Genomic DNA, 21,479 nt, shown 5'->3' on the forward strand with positions numbered 1-21,479 from the left:
ACATGAATTTTTTCAGCATCTCAGGAACCATTCTATCTCGGATGTTTTTATACCAGCCGTGCTCATAAGAGTCTATAAGACCAGTGAAAGTCCCTCAGTCGTGTCTGACTCTTTGCGACCCCATTGACTATACAGTCCGTGGAATTCTCCAGGCCGGAACACTGGAGTGGGTAGCCTTTCCCTTCTCCAGCAGATCTTCCCAACCCAGGAATCAGACTGGGGTCTTCTTCATTACAGGTGGCTTCTTTACCAACTGAGCTATCAGGGAAGCCTGTATAAGACCAGAGTGCTGGTTTAATAATGCATAGTTTTGATATAACCATCACAAGGAGTTAAATTCCTGTGACTAGCACTGTCTCTCATAGGACAGGTTGAAGTAAGTAGAGAATTAAATAATAATCAGAAATTTACTTGATGAGTATGGGCTCAGATTAGGAGAATTAGATAAATTTTTTGGGTTTATTGAATACCTAATGTGGTCAAGGTACTCAGCTAGTCACACTAAGAACTGGATGTTTTAACTGCATAAATCTAAGGTAGTCTGATGTATCCATCTCACAAGACGCCATTCTTACTATTGGGACCAAATTAATCAAAATCTGTTTTCTGACTTTTTCTCTTCTTTGTGCATTACTTAGAATGCTCATCATACTTGCTTTTTACAGATTTCCTTTTTCTGTTCCTCTGGGGCTGAGAACTCTCGTATGATTGACATATTCCTTCTTTAGCTATGTCAGTTAATTTGATCAGGTTATTATCAGCTCTTATGGACTTTGGGGGAAATTCTATTTTTGTACCTCTGTTCTTACCCATTTTGTTCCAGTTACAAATGCAATACTGAGAGGGCTATTGAATGTATATAATTTCCAGGTTAGGTGGTGATGGGTGGGCGTTAGGATGAGGGCATGGTTTGTAGTTTCTAGTATTTTCAGTCGTCAGTGATTCTGGGAAAAAATATCTGCTAGGAGAGGAAAGTGAATATTTACTGACATTTAATTCGGGAGCAGTTTTTTTGTTCGAGTTTGTGCCATCTGGTTCACTCAGGTAACTGAAAACAGGCTAGCTTGTGAAATTGAAAATTCCATTGGGCAGGGTCTGTATTTTATTTCCCACTCTAGTGTCAAAACAAGTGCTGGATGTCATTGCTTCATTCCTGAGCTGTCTCCCGACAGGTGGGTGGTCCAGAGAATAACCCCTGGACAGCTGTGTGTACCTCACTGCAGACTCCTATGAAAAAAAAATGCCTGATACTACCCTGCTGTCCTGCCATATTTTCTTTCAGCAAAGCGGGTGGCAGGTGTAGCCTGTTGAACTTTGTGAGCCTGTGTTACTCTTCTCTCATAAAGGGTTGACTTTTGATTGCAGATTTTAAATCTTGTTTTTTTCTGCCAGGTGTATACCTTTCCTTTACTCATTAAAAAAAAATTAAACCTTCTATTTCTAGATAATTGTAATTTCACATGCAGTTGTAAAAAATAATACAGAAAGATATTATGTACCCTTTATCCAATTTCCCCCTATGGTAACATCTTGAAAAACTATAGTTAAATATCACAACCAAGATATTGACATTGATAAAATCCCAGTGATCTCACTTAGATTTCTCCAGTTTTATTTGTATTCATTTGTATGCATTATGTGTATATGTGTGTTTAGTTCTATGCAGTATTACCCTATGTTTAGGTCTCTGTATCCACCACACAGAACAGTTCCATCACCACAAGGATCGTAACTACACCCACCTCCCTCCCAACTTCCACCCCCACCTCTGACCCCCCCAAGTAACCATTCGTTTTTCCAGGAATATTATATAAATACAGCTGTACAGTATGTAACTTTTTGAGATAGTCTTTTTCTCTCCACTCAACAATTTCCTTGAGATTCTTTCAAATTACTGTGTATGTGAATAATTTGTGCCTTTTCATTGCTAAATAATATTCCAGGGCCATTGGTTTTTTTAATCTTTTAATTCTCGTGTGTTCTCTTTCTCTTTGTGGTTTGCTAGAATAACTCTATCGCTATTGCTGATGTTGATTTAGAAGACAAAAACAAATTGGAGACTGGGCAGACTCTGAAAACAGCAAAGACAAAACGGAAAAATTCAGCTCAGTCACCTTCAGCTCGGAGGACTAAAAAGCTGAAAACTGGTGAAGAAGCCAACAAAGCCAGCAGCTTAGAGAGCAGAAATAATAGCATAGAGATGCCGTCCACTAGCACCATGTGGGAAGGTGGGTGCAAGGAAGAGGAGAACAAAGACGACTTTACATGTGGTCAGTCCCCTTTGAAGAAAGTGAAGACGGAAACGTGTCCTCAGGGGCAGCCTGTCAGGTTTCCGGCAAATACCAGTAATATTGAGGATGTGGAAATGAACTGGGACATAGTACAGGTATGCACAGCCTTATTCTGTCACTTCAGTTTGATTCTTTTTGACTGGGATGGGGTGAGGGAAGGCCTGGGAGTTCCCTTGTCCCTTTTGCCAGTGGTTCCTGTAGGCTTTGGCTCTTGGGTACGTTGTTTGGTATTATAGCTTATTGTCATTAATTCTTCAGTTAAAAGCTGTGACCTCAGGAAAGTAGATTTCTTTCCATGGTGTTCTAGTGAACGTGTATTCTATAGACAGATCACCTAAACAGATTGGGCCCTCCTAAGTTCCTTGGTAAGTTTTTGCTTTGTACTTGGACTGTAATTCCCCATAAAAGCAGTGCAAGTGATTAAGTCATTGACTGTTAGTACGTCTACTTAACTCTTAGTGTAATGTTGTAATACACTATGAACCAGGCCTAGTAACTTCTTAAAGGAAATTTCCATCCGAATTCCAACTTGGGCTCCCATAATTATATTTCTTACTATAGGAGAGATCATATTTCTTTGTTTCTTTGACTAGCTTTGAGGATGGTAGAGAAGACCTGAGGAGTGACTCATTAAACAGTGATTCTCAATGTTTTGTCCACCCCCACACACTCTGTGAACATTTCAGACTTAATCATAGCAGTACCCCTCAGGGTGGATGGGGATCACCTCCCTCCTTATTGTCTGACCCATGGTGATTCTGACAAGTGCTCCTTCCTCTGCTGGGAAATGCTGCTCTGGAGCCCAGTGCCTCTGCTGGGAAATACCACTTCTCAGTCTGGAATCGTCTGTGTGTTACCTTTCTCTTCAGAGGAACTCCTTTTTACCCATGCTGCCTTTTCTATTACCTACTAGTTGAACATTGCCAGTAACGTTTAATTATGATTTTTCTTCTCTGTGACTCATTAAGGAGTAGAATGTTGCCTTATAGCTTTCGTCTCATTCCTGAACAGTCCAAAATTGAGAAACAGCATAATTAGGCTCCTTTCTATGCCTTCTTTTTCTTTTTTTTCACTTAGGCCTACAAGGAAATGTTTTAAAAAGACATTTAAAACAGCCTGCATCAGGTTTACCCTGAAGGCTTTCTTAACATGCAGATCCCTTGGTTCCAGCCCAGATCTACAGGGGCAGGTGGGTGAGTCCCACTTCCCTTCTCTTCTCCTTAACTTTTCAGCCTATCTCTGCTGTTGACGTAGATCTACCTCTACTGGTTGACCCTGAGTAGGAAGGAGGGGGAAGGTTTCAAAGCGCAGGAAGTCTCTTGAACTATGGAAATAAGTTTTGCAAAATGAAGTCAAGGGTTAGTTATTCTATGAAACTCTGCTTCACACCCATATCTCATAATCTGTGTAAAAGAAATGAAAATAACCCTACTTATGACGGTTGTTTACAAGTAATAGAATCCTGCTTCTAATGAGCTTAAGCAGAAAAGAGGATGCAGGGGCCTTTCGAAGAATGCAAGGGACGAAGTGTGATCAAGTCTCCTAAGGCCTTGAACCAGAAATTGGAAAACTGAGGACTTGAAGAAGCCATTTTCTTGATTTTCTCTATTTCAGAGATTTCATGATCACCCATTTTCACCCCCTCTCTGTTTGAGTTGTTGTTTTCTCTTGGTAGATCAGATTTCCCTGCTTCTTTACGAAAGGTGGGAGATGACAGCTGCACAATTCATTTACCATTAGTTTTAGCTAGTGAGGAGGGAAAAGTGTACAGTGAGAACAGGTCCCCAACTGCCAAAGGGTGAGTGGCGGAAGAAGAGCAGCCAGGGGTAAAAGTTTCATCTGTATATCTGTAGCAGGAATGTCCATGTGATGTTTGACTATCAATTGGAAGCAGGCTTTCAGGTCTAGAACTATTTATGGCCTTTGACCATATTATCTGAGTGGTATGAATGTGCTTGTCTTTCCTTTCAATTCTAAACATTTTTTCTCCTTATATTAATAGTGATTTTTGGCAGCTCAAACACGCCTGTTCTCAGAATGTGCCACTCCTTTGCACCTGAGTTGGGAGAAGTGGTTGCCTCAGCTGCGACCTTTGCTAAGCATCCTGAGGACCACTAGTAAGCTCAGCATTTTCTAGATGGGTTTAGGAAAATTGCCTGGGGAACTTTAGGTGTGACTTAACTTGTTTGGGTTTTTAAAAGATTTAACCAGTACAGTCATCCTTGTCTAACCTTGAATCACTTTTAAATCTTGTCATATGTGTGGACTTCCTGTCCTATACTATTTTCCATAAGCAGGAGAGAGAATCATTTTATCTGCCAAACATGGTTGAAAATAGTGGCAGGTGTTAAAGGGAAACGGGCTGAGCAGAGTGAGAATTAGTAATGCCAAGTCAATCAGCAAGACAATCAGGAAGGCTTTGAACATTTGAGTGAGACTCAATGAAATGCTTGTGGTATATATATTAACTGCCACAAAATGAAATGTATGCCCAAGTTCTTTGGGGAAGTTCTGACAAGTACCTCATTAGTAAGGAATGGTTGATGGAAATTAACTGTATAGGAATTATTCAGTCTTGAACATGAGGGAAATGTTATTTATATTTCCTTCATTTTAAGGACCATGGACCCTGCTCATCATGACATCTTGATCCTCTTAACTTTTTCCTTTCAAGGTGGTTTTTTTTTTTTTTTTCCAACTCTTCAGTTCAGTTCAGTCAACTCTAAAGTTCCATAGCTTTTTCAGGAGCATCACTATCTTGTTTGGGGAGGGACTTTACCTAGAAATACACTTTGTATCTATTTCCTAATCAGGTTCTGGTATCACCAGACTCCTCTGGGAGAAACAACTTACTTCATCGCTTTTCTGCAAACTGCAAATGTGTGGTTGCCTTAAGAAACTAGTTCTTGTTAAAGTATATTACATCATTAAGCAAATATATTGTGAATGCCATAACCTTTATAAGAATTTGAAGACATGACTAGCTACAAGCAGTTTTTGAGAAAATTAAATGCTCTTAAATGGTGATTGCTATTATGTAGTCTATTTTGAGGGAGGTGGGAGTAGAGGAGCCATATGCAATATATTAGTAATGTTTGCTAAATTAGGGAAGAAGAGTGAGCAAAACCTGTTTATTAGTCATTTTCCCCATTCTTGCAAGAGATGATGTGGAAATATGTAGGTGAAGAAGACCACAGGGTGACAGAATAGGGGGAAGAAGTGGGACAGGAAGGAGACGACTGTCTAGGTAACTTTCTCACAGCACTTTTACACTTAAGCATGTGTCACTCGTTAGGAGGAATTAAGTAAAAACAATTGGATAGACCCTTGCTTTTTTATAATTTAGCTGAGGTATTTATTATGGGCCTTAAAACAAACTTTCTGAAATATATATGGAGAAAATTGTACTAAAGTATACACCTCATGAGTGTTCAAAAATGTAACCGTGTAACAAGCTTCCAGATCAAGAAACAGAACGTTACCAGCAGCCTAGAATCTCTTTATACCCCTTCTCAATCCGGTGTCCCCTTTCCTAAAACCACTCTTCTGACTTCTAAAATCATACATAATTTTTCCTTTTGCAGTCTTTAGGGAACTTATTTGTGTGGCAAAATAAGTGATGTAATAAAGTAAATAGGTTAGGGTGAAGAGAACAGCAGTAATAGCATTTCAGAAGGGATGTGTCCAGTTGCTGGTTTGATTTTTGAAAGAATAAAAAATTCTTTCTCTCAGTGCTAGTCATTAAGTGTTGTTTAATTTAGATATAAGTTCTTTTAAACTGCAGATGCTGCCTGGATTATTAAAGCAATAGTTTAGTTGTTGATACCCAGAGGTTTTCTTTTCTTAACTGAGAAGCTGGGAATATAGCCTTGGAGGAGTAAATTCTCAGTCCCCTTGGAGAGAAGGCCGTCTTGTTCGGGGTTTTGGACACCAGAGGGCAGTATGACAGCACCATGGCTCCTCTGCAGTGGGATTCAGGAGAAGTGAGACAACTTGATGAATCTGTACTTTTGCCTGAAGAATTGCATCTTGCTTTGCCCACAAATCAAATTTTTGAAGAGGTAAAATAGCATGTGGGACTTTTGGCCATTTACTTGGACTTCTTTGAACATCAGTTTTTATGTCTGTAAAATGGGAATCAGTTCAGTTCAGTTGCCCAGTTGTGTCTTGACTCTTTGCGACCCCATGGACTGCAGCACGCCAGGCTTCCTTGTCCACCAGCTTCTGGAGCTTGCTCAAACTCATGTCTGTTGAGTTGGTGATATAAATGGGAATAGTAATCATATTTATCTCACATAGTTTAAATGAGTTAATATTGAATATGTAAAAGTTTGTAGAACATAATAAGCCCTATACAGGTGTTAGCTTAAAATGGTAGTCACCAAAAGTGCCTCTCTACTTAAGTCTTAAAAAAATATTGAGACTGCTTTCCTTTTTTCCTTTTTCCTTTACTCTCATTCCTATCCACTAGTTAACTATAAAAATTAAGTAAAAGGTGTTAACAGTTTAAAAATAAAAACTATCGTAGTTCCCTGCCTTACCCCAACCAGTCTGAAAATTTTATCTTTACTTTTAACTCTTACTCATTTGTTGTTTGCTTCATTTTTCTAAGACACAGATTGCTGGACCCTACCTCAGAGATTCTGATTCATCTGATCTGGGATGAGGCTCAAGAATTTGCACTTCTAGTAGAGTTTCCTGATGATGTTTATGCTGCTGGTTTAGAAAGCTCATGCGGACCGCTGCCTCTGGTCCCCAGATCTCAGTGACTTACAGAATGTCAAGGGAATTTCCAGGAGGGTTGACTCAATAGCTGAAATTGATCAGTCAGGCAGGAGGAGAAGGGGACGACAGAGGATGAGATGGTTGGATGACATCACCGACTCAATGGACATGAGTTTGAGTAAACTCCGGAAGTTGGTGACGGACACGGAGGCCTGCCGTGCTGTGGTTCATGGGGTCGCAAAGAGTCGGATATGACTGAGTGACTGAACTGAACTGAACTGGATGGTTTGATATTGAATATAGGATAAAGTTCATACTTGTTTGAATTCACCATTTAGGCCCTTCTACTTTTCCATGTCTCACTCATCTCAGTACCCCTTGAACATTGAGCATAGAATTACTGAGCATAGAAATTAAAAAATGTGTGGTGGTTTCTCATCAGTTCCTTTGATATGCTATTCTCGGTCCCTAGAATTCCTGCCCCAGTTTGGCTGCCTGGAGATACAGTCATTCCTTTGTTGCTTTTCCATTTCTGCAGAGGTAGATGCTTCTTCCTTCCACATGCTCTCAAACAGTCTGTATGTTTCTGTCAGAGTACACATCACTTTGTAGTTTAACTGTCTGCTTGTCTGTCTGTCTTCTCGTTTAGAAGTTTCTTGGCAAGAGGGACTTGTTTTTTTACATTTTATTACTGAATTGGTATGGTTATTGGCTTATAATATGAGCTAAAATAAATGACTAAGTTAAGACAGAAGAAATTGGATGATTTGGAAGCCCCAAAGTTGTGACTGCTTATATTAAGTTTTGTTCTCCTTAATTTCAAGAAGCAGATTTGCATAAGCAGCGACATATGCTCCCTTAATACACATGACACTTCTGGATTTGTTAGGACCTAGTACTATCCAGATGCGGGTCTGGCTAGTTCAGGTTAGTGAGAACCCATGGATCCTAACAATCCCCCAGTTCCAAAGTAATGATTGTTTTTGTCATATTCATGGCTTATGTCTGTATTTCAGAACTTGGCCTTTCGAGGGCAAACTGAAATGCTACCCCTATAGCATTGATTACACCAGAGACATCTGTTTCTTCTCTGAAAACATTACACCACTTATTTCCTGGTGTATTCTGTTTTATTTGTACTTATGTACATTAACATTTTATCTTCCCTTCTAGATTGTTTATTCCTGAAATTTGGGGCCAAGCTTGGGAAGGAATTTTAAAGCTATGCTACAGTGATTTGACTTTTACTAGTAGTTAGATAAAAGTCAGTGGAGCTTATGTTCAAAAGAAAAAAAAGAGGGGAAAATTAAGGGACTTATATATGTATTTTAGAAACATAATCAGTAGTAGTGCAGAGAGGTTGGGTGGAAGACATAGAGAACGAAAAAACTGCTCTGTGGTTTGGATAAAAGAAGATAATAGCAGAAAGGGAGCTTGAAGGGAAAGGACAGACATTTTAGAAGTTCAGTTTGCTTCCTTGATAACATTAGATGAACTAGATAGGGAGTACATAGCGATACTGAGGACATTGTTAGAATGCTTTTCGTTGCAGTGAGAGAAAACACATCTCAAACTAGCTTAAGCAATGAAGAAGACACATTGAAAGTTCAGTGAGTTCACTGCAGCAGTCTGTCCATGATTCTCCTAGCATTACCAGCCAGCTTCAGTATTGTACTGGTACAAACTGTGTTTTTCCAGAGGAAGACATGTATATAGGTCCAGCATTCTAGGCCAGATCTTGAGCTGCATGTGGACTAGACTCATCTCTGGCTACACTCTGGCCAGTGTGAGTCTAAACCAGCTGGCTGATGAGCACAGTGCTGTGCGGGTGGAGCTGAGGTCAAGTGTGCTCAGGCCAAAAAGCTGCTGCATGACGGGGAGGTGGTGTTGAGGGAGATAACCACAGCATCCTGGAAAGTTTCTGTGGCATAAAGTGATGTGAGCTGGAATAGGAAACAAGGCACAAGGATCAAAGAGAGAATACTGATATATCTGATTTTGTAGGGGTCAGGGATGATATCAAGCAAAAGGAGCATTTCTGAATGATGGAGCAGCCACATGAAGGCCTCTGAAGAGGAAAATAGCTGGGCTTGTTCTAAGAACTGAACATTGGTCTAGGAGCAGCCCACTGGGGCTGGCTTCTAATGAGGGGAAGACTGGGTAAGATGAGGGCTGGAGAGGAGGCCAGTATTTTTTTGGGTTATGGTAGGGACTTTGGAATCTTCAGTGCTATGGGAATCACTGAAAGGTTTTGACTAATCAGGTAACATGATCCGTCATGTATTTTGGAAAGGTAACTTTTACTGTTTTGTGGAGATTGGCATCGATGGGGTTGGAGTGGATACAAGGAGAGTGTGTGCTGTGCTCAGCTACTCAATCGTGCCCAGCTCTTTGCGACTCCATGGACTGTAGCCTGCCAGGCTTCTCTGTCCATGGAATTTTCCAGGCAAGAATACTGGAGCAGCTTGTCATTTCCTACTCCAGGGGATCTTTCCGACCCAGGGATCAAACCCATGTCTCTTGCATCTCCTGCATTGGCAGGTGGATTATTTAGCACTGTGCTACCTAGGAAGCCTGGAAGGAGAACAGTAAAAGACAATCTGGGCTGTGGGGAAGAAATGAAGAATAATACTTTTGTGAATGCAGTTTGAGGTGCCTAATAGGTTTTCAAGAGAATACATCAGGTAACTTACTTAAAATAAGTCCAGAGCTCATGCAAAAGAGAGCAAGGGTTGGAGATATGAAGCTGACTTTCTCACCAGAGAGATGGTATTAATTGATCAGAATGCATAAGATGTAGGCTTAAGGATTTCAGGTACACAGAGGAATGAAAGTATCCTTGATAGTCTCTGGAATTCAGCCATTTATTTCATCTGTTGTTTCAAAATGTAGTCGGTTTTATATATTGCCTTGATTTTGTCGGCCAGTTGATAATCACAATTCTTCAATAAGTTTTGAATTTTTCTTTAATTTTTGGCATATCTCGAGCAGTAGGATTGAAATAATAATAAAACTTATGCCTTTCATGCTTTATTTTAACAATCCGCTTAGGTTTTGAAAACAGTGACTGAAATTGCATTTTATTTTTTCTGTTCTCCAGGCTGACTTCTCTGACCTTTTCTGCTTACATGTACCTTTTGCTGAGACCTATAGACTTTTTAAAAAATAATTATTTTGAATATGTGGTAAATGGGAATCATAGAAAATGCCAAAGACACAGAAGGATCTTCCCGCCCTAGCTCTAAGTCAACCAATTACCTTTCCCCCAAATAAGCCGTGTTCCAAGTTCTTGTAATTCATTCCATATCAGTTCATACAAGAGTAAGTTCATGGTGTTCTTCTCCAAGGGTGTATAATTTATTCACCAGTTCCCCATTGTAGACTGGTTTTTGCTGACTTCTACCATTCTAGAAAAAGTTCTTCAAAAAATATCACTGTAAATAAGTATCATTTTCCAGAAGTATGAATATGTCAGAACAAAATTCCCAGGAGTGTAATTGCTGGATCATAGAGTTTATGCATTATAAATTTTGATAAATACTGCCGATTGTTCTTCCTCCAGAGGTTATAGCATTATACTTTCTCATTAGCAATAATTGAAAGTGCCTTTTCCCATCATTTATGCCAACACAATGAGTTACCAACTTTTTAATCTTTGATGCCAACCTGAAAGGTTAAAAATGCATATCTCATTGAGCCCTGTAGAATCTGGATGATACAAAGTGGTTTTTATTGGGTTTCATTGAATTAGTGAAATGTCTATTATGTGATTATCAATATATATTCTACATTTCATGCAATTTTCTTTAAAACCACAGCAGTTACTTTCTAAGTGACTGGAAAACATTTCATATTATATTTTAAACCATATGTTATAATACAGATGTTTAATTTTCAGGGTTTTAAATCACTAGATGTGCTTAATTTGCAGGTTTTATCTGAGAGAACTGATGTTGAGCTTTGGGTTTGTGCCAATATTATTCGTCTCTTTAATGATGATAACACAATTCCCTTCATTATACGTTATCGAAAAGAGCTTATTAATAATCTTGATGCTGATTCCTTGAGAGAAGTTCAACAAACTCTAGAGGAGCTACGGTAAGAAACCTGGGAAGGGATGAGCTTTGTGTAAGGGGAAAGAGGGTATGTGAGCCAATGAGGGGAAACAGTGAGAAAGAGAATGATAATATGTTTTAACAGTTCCAATATTTTGTTTTCTTGAGTTATTGTGATCTGAGTATAGTCAGTCCCCCCCGAAGAGAGGAAGCCAGCTTCCTGTTCCTTACTGAGGCACTCAGAGCCCCGCTGCTCTTGTGTTCCTGCATAGCTTGGGCAGGAATCTGCAGAAGGTGGTTTGCATTATTAATGTGAGTTTGAATGTCATCTTCTCTCACAGAAGTGATTTTGCATAATGGCAAAATTAGAATTACCAGCAGGAAACTCAGGAAAATACAGTTTCATCTAAATCTTCAATAGCTTTTGTAAAACTGTCCTCTTAATAACTTACTAAATGGAGAGTTCTTTGACAGTATCAAGTTTGCTAGGAAAAATGTATATTTCCCTTTTCTAGTATTTTAAAAGTAATTTAAAAGAATTTAAAAGTGATATAAAAGTATTCTTTTATAGTAATTTAATGGTAGTGGATTGTAACTTGTTTATAGAATGGAAAACACCGTTTAAAAATATTATTCCTCTGGACTTATTGTAAGAACTCAGAAAAAAGCATACCAGAGACTATAAGTATCTGACTGTATTATTCAGTAGAGTTTATTTAAACACTCTTCCCCATTCATTTATTTACTACATGTATCCTACATGCCAGGTGCTGTGTTGTTGATACCTGTGTTCTCTAACAAGGATCTGATTTAAATTGGATATAATCCTACCATCAAGCCATTCTAAGAGTGCTAAGGATTATTTTTATTAATAGAACAAGCCTAATAATTTTGAAGGGACTTGCATCTCACTAACATTTCTATCCCTTTTGTGGAATTTCTTTTGGTACCAGGAGGATTCAAATGTTAATATGTGGGAAGTTATAGTTCATTGAGAAACAGAATCAATTAGCCAACCCAGAAATATAAATGACAGTTTAATCAAGTGGTTTCTGAGTCAGATCTTCCAGGGCTAGTCTAATATAATTAAGCACAAAGGGCTGCAAATCGGAGATGACAGATTCTGTTTAAGAGGGCCAACCACTGCTTATCTCCAGCAGATCATAGTATGCAGTCTTCTCTACTCAAATTGCTGGATCTTCCCATTTTTGAAAAACTAGTAATCTGAATTTTGATGTAAAAAATTTTGTAGGTCAAGCAAAATCATCTATAGACCACGTCTAGAAGTCCAGCAGTTTACAAATTCTGAAGTAAGCTCTCTGGTTGAAGGCAAAGTAATGAAGAAAGTTTAAGGATTAAGGGGTGTGAAATTGGGGAAAGTGTCACAAACAAGCAGGAATAGTTTTCTTAAAAAAATTAAAAGTATTCTAGCAATTAGTTTTTTATTGAGTGAGGGACAGATAGGAGCTGTATGTCAAGATTATTTTCTTTTTCTCTAAAAAGCATTTCAGCTGCAACAGAATTCAATTTCTGGGCATCTGTTAATAAAGGAATACATTAAATATTAGCAGAGGACTGTTTCTCTAAGTGTGGCATTGATTAGTAGTGACTTAGAAAATCTTTTTATGTCATACAGAGATTTCTTTTTGGTAATTAGGTATGGTATCTGTGTTTCTTAAGCTTTTTTCTATGACTAGAGCATGGTTTTCAATGTGTTAACTGTTACTCATCAATCAGTAGTGAAACTAATTTAGTGGGTCATTACCACTTTAACAAAAATGAAATAGAGAATAGGAAATATGAGTGCAGTTTCTGTAGTAAAGGTAAATATTGTTTAATGAAGCTATCATATGTTTATATAACTTTATTATTAGGTTGCTGCAAATGTAACTGGTTTTTGCATTGTTGAAATTTACTCTTTGATATTGAAATACATTCTTTATAAATGTGGTTATGGTTATACATCTTTTTAATGTGCATTTCTCACTTTATGTTTTTTTGCTGATGACTTATTACTGTTTATATTTATTTTGGACTGTAGAAAAGATGCTAGACAAAAAAGTAGACTTGAGCGATTTTCTTATTTGAGTTCAAAATGGGTCATAAAGCAGAGGAGACAACTCGCAACATCAGAATGCGCTTGGCCCAGGAACTGTTAATGAGCGTGTAGTGCACTGGTAGTTTAAGAACTTTTGCAAAGTAGGTGAAAGCCTTGAAGCTGAGGTGCGTTGTGACCAGCCATTGGAAGTTGATGACGACCGGTTGAGAGGATCATCAAAGCTGATCCTCTTAAAACTACATGAGAAATTGCCGAGGAACTCAACGTTGACCATTCTATCGTCATTTGGCATTTGAAGCAAATTGGAAAGGTGAAAAAGCTTGATAACGCGGGTACCTCATGAGCTGACCAAGAATTTTAAAAAATCATTGTTTTGAAGTGTTGTCTTCTCTTATTGTGCACAACGATGGCCCATTTCTTGATCGGATTGTGACGTGTGATGAGAAGTGGATTTTACATAGCAACCAGTGACCACCAGCTCAGTGGTTGAACTGAGAAGAAGCTCTAAAGCACTTCCCAAAGCCAAACTTGCACCAAAAAAAGGTCATGGTCCCTGTCTGGTGGTGTTTCATCCACTCCGGCTTTCTGAATCCCAGTGAAACCATTACATCTGCAAAGTATGCTCAGCAAATCGGTGAAATGCACTGAAAACTGCAATGCCTGCATCTGCCTTTGGTCAACAGAAAGGACCCCATTCTTCTCTACAGCAACAACCGACTGCACGTTGCACAACCAACACTTCAAAAGTTGAATGAATTGGCTATGAAATTTTGCCTCATTTAGCATATTCACCTAACCTCTCATGAACTGACTACCACTTCTTTAAGCATCTTGACAACTTTTGCAGGGAAAATGCTTCCACAACCAGCAGGAAACAGAAAATGCTTTTTGAGAGTTTTCAAATCCCAAAGCACAGATTTTTATGCTGCACAAAAGAGCAAGCTTATTTCTCATTGTTAAAAATGTATTGATTGTAATGGTTCCTATTTTGATTAATAAAGATGTGTTTGAGCCTAGTTATAATGATTTAAAATTCGTGGTTGAAAACCCCAGTTACTTTTGCACAAACCTAATGAATATGAAATTACATGTGTATATATTGGGTTGCAGGGTAAAATATATTTCTTACTGAGAGTCCCTGTTAAAAAAGTGAATTAAAAAATGATTATGGTTATGGACAGTAAACTTCCTCTGAAGATGCCTCGCCTCTCCCTTATATGCAAGTCAGTGGATCCTTGGCCTTTTGTCAAAGTGATCCTGGTAGACTTCAGTCTCTGAAAGCAATCTTGGTCTATCAGGCATGTAAAAGACACAAAAGTGTGATTGAAGGACTGCATATTTCTTCCTGTTTAACTTAAAATCTTCTGCCTTTGGGTTTTTTTTCATAAGTAGGTTTAGTTCTCCATCAATCATTTTTACTAATTTATATTAACATCTCTCTAACTTTCTGTCTGTCATTTTAGCAGTACCGTTATTAGACAGAGATTATAAATAATAACAAGTAATAAAATAGGATGAGAGGTTTTAATAATATTTTATTCTAAAATATCAAGATTTTGAAAATCAAGGAGAGACTAAAATACTGGTTCATCTTGAAGGAGATTGTAGACACATAGCAATTACATAAAACTCATTCTTAGCTGAATTCAGTATCAAAGTCGTCATAGGAACAATTGGTAAAACTTAAATGAGATCTGAGTGTTAGAATATAATATATCAATATAATATCGAACCCAGGTTTCCCACATTGTGGGCAGATTCTTTACCAGCTGAGCCACAGGGAAGCCCATAATATCAATATTATTATATATTACAAAAATTTTTATTTTCAGGGCTGTTGCAAAGAAGGCTCATAGTACAATCCAGAAAATTAAAAAGGAGGGGAAGATGTCTGAGTGCCTGCTAAAAGCTTTGCTGAACTGTAAGACTTTTGAAGAACTAGAACATGTGGTAAGGAACCCTTTTTATTTAATGGAACACCTACCTGAATATATTATAATTTGTGTCTTTTTATAGTTAAAGAATAGCTAGAAATAAAAAGCCACAGAGTCATCAGCCACCATCATTATTTAATTCAACAAAATAGTCTTTATTCAGTAAACATCTTTTAAGCCTTTTTTTGTGTGCTAGGCACTTGGGTTTACAAAGATGACTAATTCCTTGTGTTCAAGAAATTCCCAGTTGAGTAAGGAAAAAGAGTAGGTAACAGGAGTGAGAAGCTTGAGGGAGAGTGTTACACTGGAGACACAGATGTGAATGTCTTCAGCATGTAGTTGGTATTTGGAGCCGTGAAAATGGAAGATTTCACTCAAGGAAAGATCATAGGGTAAGTAGGTCAGGGTAGACCATCGAGGAACACTGACTTTTGAAGCATGGGTGGAAGAAGGGATAGCCTAAGAAGGAGACATGAAAAGAATAATAAGAGAAGTAATGAAGAGAGTCAGGAGATAAGGTACCCATAGGATTGAGACAGAGTCATAGAAGGAGGTAATGATCAATGGTTAAGTAATTAAATATAGCAGGGAGTTTTGGCAAAATAAGGACTGAAAAATGTTTATTTGGTAATTAGGGGATCATTATGGATCTTTGTGATACCACTTTCAGCAAGGTGTATGGAAAGAGAAGCCAGGTGGAGGTGGGTTGAGTAGTGAATATGTACTCAGAAGTAGAAGCATTGTGTGTGGACATGTTTTAGAGGAGCTTGCTTGAGTTGAGAACTTGTAGTCCTTGCATTCCAAGCACTGAGTTTGTAAAGGGAATGAATCCAAGCAAATAGCCAACTGTGAGCATGTAGGAAAGTATAAAGCATTTGATAAGGAATAACTTTTTATACAACTTGTATTCTGTTAGTATTAATTCCTCTCTGAAGGAAGAAGAGTTGAAAAGAGGATGTCTTTAGCATTCTTGCATGGCCTCTCATTTTGTGTCCTAATTTTGCTTTTTAAAATTGATTGATTTGTTATGTTTTCTGACTTTTTACCCTAGTCAGCGCCATATAAAACTGGTAGCAAAGGCACCAAAGCCCAGAGAGCAAAGCAGCTGGGATTAGAAGGAGCAGCCAGGACACTGCTGGAGAATCCAGGGGAGCTGAATCTGCTCTCTTACATTAGACCCAGTGTGAAAGGTACTTCCTTGTTTAAAGAGGTTGCTCCTGTTTCTTTTTTAATTTGAAAACTTAGGTTAAAAAATAGTTTAATTAAGTAATAGAAAAGAATAGTATAGCATATAAAGGGCCAATTATTCTAATAAAACAAATCCCAGTATATCTCTTTCTTAGTCATTTAGCTTTCCTTTTTTGATAAACTGCCTGTTCTAGTCTTTTGCTCATTTTTCTGTTGTGTGGTTTCTCTTTTTTCTTATTAATCTGTGAGTATTTTTTAGATATTCTCTCTCAGTTATATGTGTTACAGATCTTTTCTCCCAATTTGTAACTTCTCTTTTCACTTTCTTTATGCTATTTTTTGGTAAAGAGTCTTAGTTTTATCATAGTTAATTTTTCAATTTTATTAATCTTTTCTTTTAAGATAATTGCTTTTTTTCCTTTTCTTTTTAAAGAATTCCCTTTGCACCCAAGATTATACAGATACTCCTATATTCTTTTAAAACCTTTATCCTATTTCTAAAAACTTATACAAATTTTACAATTAAAAAGTCATATCTACTCTTTAGAAAGAATTTCAACAACTCAGACAGACATGAATTGTAAAAGAAAGTCCTGCTCCCACACGTCTGCTCCCCATGAGTAAAATGCTTGTCATTTTCTGAAGTCTATCTTCTTATCTCAGTGTGTGTACGTGTACAGCAGAGGATGAAAGAGGAATGGGGTAAGGAGAGATATTTCTAAGAAAAACCCAAGAAAAGTGACAAATGATACATGTCAAGGTGTATTGGTTTTATTGTCAAAATGAGCCTTGAAGTGAGAGCTTTTTAAGTAAGAGTGGTGGCTTTTATCAAGGAGTGCTCTGATAGGATTGAATGGGGAGATTGATGCTCAGGTGACCCCTACTCTCATTCTAGTTCTTTTTGACCTTCTGTTCTTTAGGCTGGGAGATTTGTCTGTAGGGGGCAGTCTCTGATAACAAAATCTGCAGGATGTACCAAACTGTAGAGGAGCAGCGTACTGAAACCTGTGTTTTTTTTTTTTAAGTAATTGGGCAAATACGGATTTGCAGTTGGAAAAATTGAGTATGTGTGTCTGTGGAAACATGAATATCTGCTCATACCCAAATACGCACACCTTAGTATCTGTATTGAAAAGGGCAGTGATGATAAGAAAAAGCAAATTTGTATTATTTGAATTTAGAAATGGGTTGAAATAAGTAAAATTCAAGTTTAATTTTTTAATGTGGATTTGCCATTATATTTTCAAATGGTTGCAACTTTAGTATTTTAATGTTAGCTGCAACTATATAACCAAGCATTGAGGTAAGCCACAGTGGAGACTATCTGAGCCCAGTGATGGTATGTTTTATTACAGATGTTGGTGCTTTGAAAATGTTAGATGCACAATGATTTATGGTTTGTTTTATTTTTATCTTCTGGTCTGTTTCCTTTCCTTTTACTCTTCACCTCCTCTGGTACACAGTTTTCCTTCGTTCACACACATCCTGAGTTCCTATTCAGTATGTTTGATAACCTTATATCTTTTAATTGTCCTACAGGGTGATGCTCATGTAGTCTCTGATGATGAGCACTAGGTGATACTTCTGATGATGGGGTAGGCCAGGGCCTAGCACAGTTACACATACCAGAACCCATCTAGCACACATACCAGAACTCTTCTGTTTGCTTTTCTCCCTTTTTCTTTCACTCTGATCACAAATGTAGTATTGTAATCAATTCTAAACAACTTTGAATTGCTTTTCAAAGTTTGTTTGGAATGTTTTTCCCTTCTGTCTCTTTCTTCTTTATGCTACATACATTCTCATGATCACTCTCTGTTCCTTACTGTCTTTCTAAATAAGTATTTTCCTTATTCCCATCATTCCTCAAAGAAGTATTTAAGAAACCAGATATTTCAGTGCCCCCCTCCCCCCACCCCTTGGAGGCACTTTTAATTACCACAGACCAACAAGAATTTGGTCTGAATCAGAAAGATAGGCTGTGCTACAAATGGACTACATCCTAGAAGATCCAGAATATCCCTATACAAGGAGGAGTAGCTAATTGCCCCTTTGTAAGTAAGGTGAGATGGTGTTAGTGCAGATAAGCTGAGGAGAAGTGTCCAGTTTTTTAATTGTGGAGGTTTGAAGAGTGTGTAGCTGTAAAGCTTTCACTGCAAGGCAAGGGATATGATTTTCTGGTTCTCTGGACATTATTTTCTCCTGATTTTACTGAGGTGCTAAACTTTTTGAACTCTTGTTATCCTTGGCTGTATTAAGCCCCAGTGAACAATTCTGTCTGATGAGACAGGGTGCTTTTTCAAAACACACAAGACTCTCTTCCAGTTCTCTCTCGCTAGTTGGACTGAGATGGGGATTTGTAATTTGGATGAGCTTTTGGAATGACTGAATGTTTCCACCTGCTGTTAAGCACTGGCGCTGAGGTAGTACAATGCACCTCCCCAGCAGTGGTTTTTTTTTTTTAAGCTTTAATGATTATCAGAATCATCTGGGACGCTCTGTAAAACAATAAAATACCACAGTCTAGAATCGATATTTTTAGCAAGTATGTAGTATGATTTTATTTTAGGGTCCCTAGACTATACAATCTATTGTTCTAGAGCTTTTGAATAATTTTAATTATATGAGGTTCATTAAATACGTAAGGTTTACAAATTGTTATCTTCATCAAATGATGTGAACTTTTCAAAAGCTCTTTGTTATAATCACCAAGTCTATAATCTTCTCTTTCTGTTCTCTCTCATTAATTGTTCTCATTGTAGCTTTCCCCTTTACTACTGACTTCTCACCCTGGTACTCTCATTGAACTTCTAGTGATGATACTCTGAGGTACTTTTGGACTCCAGGAATAAGTGCATAGTGAGTAGTTTTCTAGGAAAAAGACTGGTCTAGTGAGAAAGCTAACATAAGAATAGACATCTACTGACTGCTTACTATGTGCCATAGCTGTTCAACGTTCTTATATATACAGTCTTCCACCTATCAAAGATTGTTCCTGAAAATTACCTCGTAGGGAAATTCTCTTAAAATGTAAACAGGATACCTATTAATTTCAGTTACCAAATTTCCTTGAAATAAATGCAATTATATCATTAGTTAAGATCAGTTATCATAATGCAACCCAACAAGACATTTCCTCTTTATTAATTATTCTGTGAGTCTGTCCTGCTCTTTGTTTTTTGCGCCTGTTACTCATTAATTCTGTGCTTCAGAAAAACATGATACTCAGTGCTTGTGTAATTGAAGCTTTAATGCAAGAAAAAGCTTTAATGGAAATAGAACTATAAAGACAAAAGAAATGAAGGAATGCATTGCAAATGATTTCTTAGTATAGAAGCTGATATTGCAGGGACCATAATATACAAGACACTGCTGTAAATTAGCAACCTGAAAGCACTTGGAGAGAACTTCACATACCATTAGTAGACAGTTCAGCTGTAAAGATGAACAACCACGTAATGACTCTTGTTTTGTGCTTATTTGAGATTTGAGATGTATTTCAAATAGGTCATTGAAAATGTGAATAAATGCCTCATAAACAAAATTGGAATATTAATAAAATTCCTTGTAAAGGAGAATTTTTATAACTGGAATGAGGTAGTATACCTTGGGATATGACTATTAATATGTATTTCCTATAACAGCACTTAATATTTGTAAATAGTTCATGAAGTAGATACTATTATTACCATTTCTATAGGAATCTGAGGCACAGAGAGGACAAGTAACTTGCCCAGCACACATTTGGTGGGTGGTGGAGCCAGGATTAGACCAGGCAGCTGGCTCCAGACTTGCATTTTTTTACCCCTAGGTTATATGGTATGTTAAGGCCCTGTATTGCTGTTTTTGGAGGCTTGTTTTCAATGCTGAGGGAAGCTTGTCACTGCTGTGATACTTTTCTGTCTTAAGTTTGTCAGTTTAAGGTTTTATTTTGACTGGAATAAATTTATTGTGATTTAATTATAGATTTAAACACCAATCTCTAGTTCTTGCTTTTGTTTTCCTTCTTACCCTTCTCCTAAAGGGCTTTCGGCACTCCAGGATATTGAAACAGGAGTACAGCATATTTTAGCAGACATGATTGCTAAAGACAAAGACACACTTGACTTCATTCGGAAATTGTGAGTAACTCTTGGAGAGTTTTCTGCTCTGTGGACACATGCTGTTAAGGGTCGCACAGTTAGTGCTAACTCCAGTGCTCATTAAAACTTTACTTTCAGACTTAAACAATTTTTTAATATTTTTAGTAGCAGAACTCTTTGTTCAAACAACAGAACCTGAGTACATGAAACAGATAAAAGTAAAGTTGTTTTAATCGAATTCTGGGCATGGAGCCTGGAACACTGCCTGTTCATCCTCCTTATTCTGAAGCACCTCAGCAGAGGCCTCTGAAGGAACATGGTTTAAAAATCACTACATAATGCAGTGTATGCTAGAGAGCAATTCATAACTATTTAGAGTGGGTGGCATTGCTTTTTAAGCAAATTGTGATGTATGTACTTCATTTTATAATATCTCATTTCTGGTATTTACCAGTGGTTGGATTACCTTGAAAATGTTTAATATCAGGTATGGATAAATGTGATGACCTCAAAATTAATTTTAGCTGATGGAGAGAGCAGCGTATCCATAGTATCACACCAATTTATAAGAAAGTGAAACCTTTTGACCTAGACACTACTTGTGTTTATGGATTTTATGCCTCCTAAAAAAAAGACATTATTTAAAAACCCTATTTTTAGGTACTCTGGCGTTCCTTTTCTTCTGTATATTGAAAGACAGGGCTTTTTTTTTTTTTGCAGAGGTCTGTTCTTCCTCTCTCTCCACATCTCTAGCTGTGTGAGCTGTGCATAGGAGGGCAAAGGTGGAGATGAACCAGTTGACTGCTGTTGCTTATCAGGGTTTTTGGTTGATATAAGGGAGAAAATTTTTCTGTTTTCTCAGTGGCCCTCAGAAATGAGTTGAAGTAGAAGAATTGCCCAGGTTTTTAAATGTGTTTTTATAAGTAGCTATACTGCTGAAATTTGGTTCAATTTCATAAATTGTCATTGGAAGCTGTCCTGACATATCATTTCCCCTGTTTTTAGCTTTTAATTGGTTCTGACTCTGTAACTCAGTGGTTAGAAAAGGATGATATCTAGGCCAGAGTTATTGGTCTCTTGCATAACTGCAGGTAGTATCTATAGGAGGACTGGGTTGATATATAAATAGATCTGTGCTGTGCTAG

The 21,479-nt window shown here is 37.6% G+C and overlaps 1 protein-coding gene across 3 annotated transcripts in view; it reads left to right on the top strand.

Moving 5' to 3' along the window:
- SRBD1 (S1 RNA binding domain 1) overlaps nt 1-21,479 on the top strand; it is a 227,035-nt gene that overhangs the window by 14,888 nt on the left and 190,668 nt on the right. For all 3 annotated transcript variants that reach the window (XM_061155487.1, XM_061155488.1, XM_061155489.1), the window contains exons 4-8: nt 2,006-2,386; nt 10,948-11,114; nt 14,963-15,080; nt 16,116-16,254; nt 20,277-20,373. In XM_061155487.1, the coding sequence (XP_061011470.1) occupies nt 2,006-2,386; nt 10,948-11,114; nt 14,963-15,080; nt 16,116-16,254; nt 20,277-20,373 (902 nt within the window). The remainder of the gene's footprint in view (nt 1-2,005; nt 2,387-10,947; nt 11,115-14,962; nt 15,081-16,115; nt 16,255-20,276; nt 20,374-21,479) is intronic.

This window comes from Dama dama, chromosome 11, assembly GCF_033118175.1.
Source record: "Dama dama isolate Ldn47 chromosome 11, ASM3311817v1, whole genome shotgun sequence".
In the NCBI taxonomy this organism is placed as follows: domain Eukaryota; kingdom Metazoa; phylum Chordata; class Mammalia; order Artiodactyla; family Cervidae; genus Dama; species Dama dama.